The sequence below is a fragment of the Pundamilia nyererei genome, unplaced genomic scaffold (genome assembly GCF_000239375.1).
Source record: "Pundamilia nyererei isolate P.nyererei 1_Seehausen unplaced genomic scaffold, PunNye1.0 scaffold00043, whole genome shotgun sequence".
Lineage (NCBI taxonomy): Eukaryota > Metazoa > Chordata > Actinopteri > Cichliformes > Cichlidae > Pundamilia > Pundamilia nyererei.
The window spans coordinates 2,805,115-2,811,810 of NW_005187444.1; the positions used below are offsets into that span (position 1 = coordinate 2,805,115).

The 6,696-nt window shown below is 38.9% G+C and overlaps 1 protein-coding gene across 1 annotated transcript in view; it reads left to right on the plus strand.

The window, feature by feature from the left end:
* The first annotated feature begins 1,255 nt into the window (after positions 1–1,255).
* swap70b (switching B cell complex subunit SWAP70b) overlaps positions 1,256–6,696 on the plus strand; it is a 32,909-nt gene continuing 27,468 nt past the window's right edge. Inside the window, exons 1-2 of the mRNA XM_005731525.1 lie at positions 1,256–1,469; positions 3,982–4,122. Of these exons, the coding sequence (XP_005731582.1) occupies positions 1,374–1,469; positions 3,982–4,122 (237 nt within the window). The 5' untranslated portion in view covers positions 1,256–1,373. The remainder of the gene's footprint in view (positions 1,470–3,981; positions 4,123–6,696) is intronic.

Genomic DNA, 6,696 nt, shown 5'->3' on the forward strand with positions numbered 1-6,696 from the left:
GGGTTTTTCTCTGTATCTATGAAGCGCCTTGAGGCGACTTATGTTGTGATTTGGCGCTATATAAATAAAATTGAATTGAATTGAATTGAATTCAAAGATGTTAGGGCAATAGAATGTGGCACTTCTAAATCACACGATAAGTATTACAGGTCAGGCCATCTAGAATTAGTCACAAATTTGGTACTAATTTATTTTCCTGGAGTTTTAATCATAACTGCTTCATTTTTAAACCCAAGTAAAAATTCACTGTGTAAAAACAAAACTCATTATATAAATTTTTTTTTGCATAAAATAACATAAACTGACTTGGTTCTATCTGAGATTTCCACAGACGTTCAGATGAGGATATTAAATCTTTAGTGAAAACTTCACTACAGTTTAATCCAAAAATTGAGACCGTCACTTCACTTTGTAAAATATTTTCAGAATATTCAAATACTTTTAGCCATCTAGATTTTAACACAAACATATTCTCAGTTACATTTTAGCGCCTTAATCAAGCAACATTTTTAAATCCAGAAATTTTATATTTTAATCTTTAATTTCCCACTTTTAAGATGTCAGAAAACCGCTGAAAAATAAAGAGATAAAAGGCTTACATGACACCACAGATAAATGAATGTCATTAAATATTAGAGAAAGGCATGTGTACACGATCTCTGCACTGATGTCAATCAATCAACAGGTGAACTTAACAACACACCTTTGTATGCATCTACAAAACATGCAAGTTTTTATCAAAATGAATGCCTAAAATATTATTATTTATTATTTATTTACATATAATTGGCATACTAGTAACAATAATAATATTTTGTGATTTTTAAAAGTTTAGTAATTTTGAGCTGGCAGTTTAGGTTTTCCATATATTTATATGTTAACGACTTTCTCTTTTTTTTTTTTTTTTTAGCAAGGTAGAATAGAATAGAATAATCCTTTAATTGTCCCACAAGGGGAAATTTGGTTGTAACAGCAGCCAAAAAGACACGTATACAAACAAACAGTACACAGGACACAGAACAGAAACATAGGTAGTTTCAAACACCTATTATGTGTCATTTTTTACGTAAAAAATAAATAATGTTTTTTTTACCCACAAAGTCCTCACATACCCTCCGCACAGAGCGTCAGTGACACACACTCGTGCCTGATGTGTGTGCGCTCCTCTCGCTGAGCGGTGCTGCAGTTCTTCATCACGATGCCAAGCACGCGGCAGTTGACGGCGGGTCACGTGACCTTTCCCCGTCGTGTCCAACAGCAGAAGAGAGACAGTTCACACAGCAAGAGAGTAAGAGTGACACACACGCAGCCGGAGAGGAGAGAAGTAAGAGGGGAAAAGTACAGGAGAAGAAGACGAGGTATATTCCACCGATATGGCCTTGCGGGATGAACTTTTAAAGTCCATTTGGCATGCCTTCACAGCTCTGGATGTGGACAAAAGCGGGAAAGTCTCTAAATCTCAGCTGAAGGTAAGCTGCTTTCCTTGATGGTTTTGAGTTTCGTTTGGCCGCTGGAGGTTTTAACCTTTAGGATCTTTGGCTTTTTTCGAAATAGTGAACCCGTTTCTTCCTATTCTGATTTGCGTGGAAAAAAACAAACTGTGCGTTTGGGTTTTTTTTGCCACTTCTGTCAGGCAGCATCAGCTGAGACGCACCTGTTGACAGTTTGCACATCGATTAAAGGAGAATCCCACACTAAAAACCACCACAGAACAAGTAGAGCCAACAGATGTTTGAAAAGGAGGCTTTAACGCAGATGAAAGTAAAGTTATTCAAAAGATCTGCATACACCTCTCATCACTGGAAGAATCCACTTGAAAACACAGCCAAGTAGAAGCTATTTTTATATGAGTACAAATTTCCTGGAGATACCTCCATGTATGTAAACAACACGCACTCACACTCCTGTGCCAGCCAAACATTGTTCAGGAACGGATGGAAAAAACAAAAACACTTTTCACTTCAGGAGCATCAAACCAAAGTGAAAATGGTCGCTGCTACTCTGGGGTAAGTGCAAAGAGAAAGGGCATGGGACGGCATAGGCCCCTCCTGGGTTCCCACCCTCTATTGCCAATGTACCGGCCATCCATCTTGTTCTCCTTATCCATTCAGGGTCGGGTTCTAACACAGTTCTCATAGGGTGAGGGGCAGGGTACACCCTGGACAGTGCCAGTCTGTCACAGGGCTGACACAGACAGACACCTATTCAATCCTGCAGTCAATGTGGAATCGCCAGTGAACCCAACATGCATGTCTTTGGACTGTGGAAGGGTGAGGAACCCGGGGTACATGGAGAGAACCCAGGCAAACGCAGGGAGAACATGCAGACTCCACACAGAAAGCCTCCAGCCGGTGGATTCAAACCCAGAATCATCTTGCTGTGAGGTGCCAACCACTACACTACTTTAGTGATTCAGAGATTATAGTCTTTGGTTATCTAACAATGCCAAACACCATTGGATGAGAGCATGAATAGGAACAATGGCTGAATGTAGCTCAAGTACTTGTTGTCGTTTAAGTATTTCTATTTAATAAGTGGAGCTGAAGGTTATACAGTGGGTTTTAACATGGCAAAACCAAGGGGGTAAACTTTTGATTAGTCCTCACCATTCACTACAACTGGTAGTTTATCTTTGCTGGAATAGAAAATATTGTTTGACAGAGCTCAGTTGACTGACTAATACTCCGAGCAATAAAATTGCGCAGTGAAGATCTAAGAAGGAGAACAGTAGATTTACACAAGCTGGGAAGGTCTTTTTGGAGCCATTTCTAAACAACTGCAGATTCCAAGATCATCCCTTCAAACAACTCCACGCAAGTACAAGTTATTCTGCCTACAGTGAAGTGACTTTTACATCTTCATTGACTAAGAGGGTGCTGACCAAGACTACTTCAAATTTGACACATTCAAGTGCCACTGAAATTTGCAGCTGTCCACACGGACAAGCCAAATGCCTCCTGGAGAAAGGTTTTATATGAGACATGACGAATACTGAGGTGTCTGGTCACAATCACGAGAAGTATGTTTGGAGGAGTAAAGGTGACTCTGTCAAAACTAAGAACACGGACATGAATGTCAAGCAAGGGCTGTTGTGCTGCCAGTGATACTGGTACATTGCACAAAGTGGATGAAATGATGACGGAGGGCTACCTTCATATTCTTCAACTTCACCTCAAATCAACAGTAGATGGTTGAAACTTGGAGACAGTTGGATGTTCCAACAGGACAGTGATCCCAAACGCACATCAGAACTACCTACATATGCTTGGCGACTGTCTGAAATAGTTACTCAAAACAAAACAGTCTTTAAATTCTTGTACAGCTATTGCATCGATGATAATGCATAATAACTGCATTGTCATTGGTACCAGGGCACAGGGCTGCATACGTGCACACCGTGTCTTCAACATTAGTTGTCTATAGTATACTTACTTTAAATATTCTGATCTGGTCCCCCTCTTTTTTTATTATTATCCTGGGAATGTCCCTGTTGCTACTTGCACAATAGTTAGACTAGTTCCTACACAACTGTGGCCTAAAAAAGGAGAAAAAAAATGCAATGCAGCTTTAAGACGCTCCACATCTGTTGAAAATGGTGAAACCGCTTCCTTTGTGGTTCTCTTGGTTGTGCCACACTTGTTCTCCAATTACTGCTGTCATGTCCACATGTGCAACCCCACACAGCTGCGAGTCGTCAAAAGGAATTCTGGGCAGGGGCCTTTGTATGACAGGGAGCAATATTTACATTTTGTTTTATTTTGTAAATGTCGACTGTAACCTACGACTTGAACCCTACGCTGTGACCTTTCATGTAACCTCAAGTGCATTTCTCAAGAAATGTAACTGCAGGGAGCAAAGGTAGAAACGGCCAAGACCTGGCTTAAATGGAATGTAACTCATAACTATTAGCTGAAATTGACTTAAACATATCAATCGATCGTTATAATAACTAGTAAGTATTGTTTTCACCTCTGATTTCAGGTGCTGTCCCACAACTTATGTACAGTCATGAACATTCCCCATGACCCAGTGGCTCTGGAGGAGCACTTCAAAGATGATGACGAGGGTCCTGTCTCCAACCAGGGATACATGCCTTACCTGAACAAGTTCATTCTGGATAAGGTCAGTCAGCTGTGTAAGCACATTCAGTCACACTTTGTCAGCCTAGGATAGTAAAGTGGTGTTTATTATATCTAGGGCGCTGTCTTTTTCAGTGTCAACACACTGACAAACAATAAGTGCCATTGTTATAGAGGAAATAATAATGGCAAATTATCAGTCTGCGCTGCAACTCTTCATGACTTTGCTTTGAAAATGATACATTAGCTGAAGGCTGTTCAGAGGCTTGACCAGCCATAACAAGTACTTTGTGGGCGTTTTATCTATTTTCTACTAAGGCAGGAGATTGGAGTCATGTTATAGTTGCTGATTGTTTGTCCCTGAGAGCAACAGTCCCGAGTCTTCGTCAGGGCTGCAAAAGCTGCCTGTATGGGCCACTCATAAATAGTGGTGTGATGCTCCTCTCATCACAATTCTAGACAAATAAAATCAGAATTATCTTCAAAGTAGCCAATTCTTTTTGAAATGCATGTTCTTTTCTCTCAAGCAGTTATTTCAATTTCTTGTTTTCTTGCATCATCCTAACTTATTTTAACAGCTGACCTGATATTGTTCTGTAAATTTTCTCCAATCCATAATTTCTTGGGTAAAATATTAAACGCCACCAACTGTGAAACATCATCGGGTGTCTGAGAGAGTGCTGTATGTGTCGAGTTAAAGCACTGAATGACTGGTTGAGAAGACCAGAAAAACTATATAAATCGGGTCCATTTTTAGTATCCGGGCCTTCACATAGCAAACTAGTGTCAAACCTCAGTGCTTCTTCCTTCATGCTTAACAGTTGACATGTGCAGTGTTTGCAGAACCATTCTCAATCAGTATTTGCCTCTTCCTCAACAGAATGGGCACAGATTCAGATTTCTGCAAGTCTTTGCTGTAGTTTAACGTCTTTGTGTAATCTTTATAAGATATCCTCTGCTATGGGATGTAGCAGCTTTTGATTTCGTAGACATTTTGTCTTACGGTAGATGTTTGAACATGGGGCATTTAGACATGAAACTGAGAAAGTTGTGATCAAGATATGATTCATACCGACTGGTCTTTCTTGATATGAGGAGACCTTTTCATTAAGTAGACTTTGTGCATCTCTGAATACTTTTAAAACCTGATCACAGGTAGCTTTTGGAGTCTTGATCTTAATGCTACTGAGGTGCTGTGGCATGGGCTGACATTTTGTACAAACATGCCAATATAATTGCATTAAAAACCACGTTTTGGGAGTAATGTTCCCAAATTCTCATCATTGTGGTGTATGTGTCATAAGCAGCTACTTATCTTATAGAGGGTGTTGAAGCTAAATGTGGTTTTTTTTTTAGTTACTAAATCAAGAGCTGGCATACTTTTCCCAGCCTGCATTGTGACTGATTACACTGTGTTAGATAAAGACTTAAAGCTATTTATCTGTCACTTGATCTAAGATTGGAACCCACTGTGACCAAAGGGTTCCCAAACTTTCTCTTGCAGAACCCTTGTTTTTTTTGTTTTTGTTTTTTTGATCATGTTTAAAGGTTATTTATTAGTCATATTTAATCGTGCACTACAAAGGTCCATTGATGGACACAGTGTATTAGTAGCTACATTGTGCTGGTGTCACCCTCTGTGTCCATCCATCATTGTATTGCTCCGAGACGGCGGCACAAAACCATTTATTGAACATCAGACCTTTGTGATGATGTAATAATGGGGTCACGGGATGAATGGAGCGTTTGTGATTGCATAGCTGGACATCATGACAAGAGAAAATGCTTATTTAGTCATGTCATGAGCAGCAGTGAGCTCTAGTGGAATTCCTTCTATATTTGGAATTCTTGTATAACATCCGTGCTAAGTGGCTATTGCCATGATTTAAAAAGGTTCTTAAACTCTGTCTTAATGAAGGGTTTAAGACTTCTTATTCTTGAATTTTGCTGATTTTATTTTATTTTTTTATATTTTCCAGTAGTTTAGTGTGGCATTTTGATTATTGTTGGTTTGTTTGCTTGTTTGTTTTACAACTTCCATTTCAGTCATTTTAAAGATGTAAGAAAAAAATAGATACTTATGAGTAAAATAAGTATCTATATATAAAAATATAAAAATATGAGTTCTGATTGGCTACCTGATAGACTGTGCTCACTGCTAACTTCATGTCTCAATAATCTGTGACACTTTATTAAATTGATCTGTTAATTAACTGATCAATGAATATAAAATACTTTTCCTACCCGTATACATTTCTCCACTGGCGTATAGAAAAATCTTTTGTTTTGCCCTTAAAATGACTTGACTATTTCCAGCAGACCAGTTGGTTCAGCTGGAGCTTCAATATATAGAAAGCTTGGATTAACACTAGTTTAGAGAGGCTGTTTGTATTTGTTTATCCTCTTCGTTGTCTCTGTGGCAGTGCACATTTCTGACTGTGTTATGTCTGAAGTGATTTGTGATAAAGCTGCTTAAATAATTTCTTTCTGGACAAACAGACAGTGTTGTGTAGTTAAGACGTGCTCGTGATTGGTGCTGAAAATTTCTAACCACATTTTCTTTAAAGAAACTAAATGCTGGATTTAGTTTGAGGAAGACACACACACACACACACAC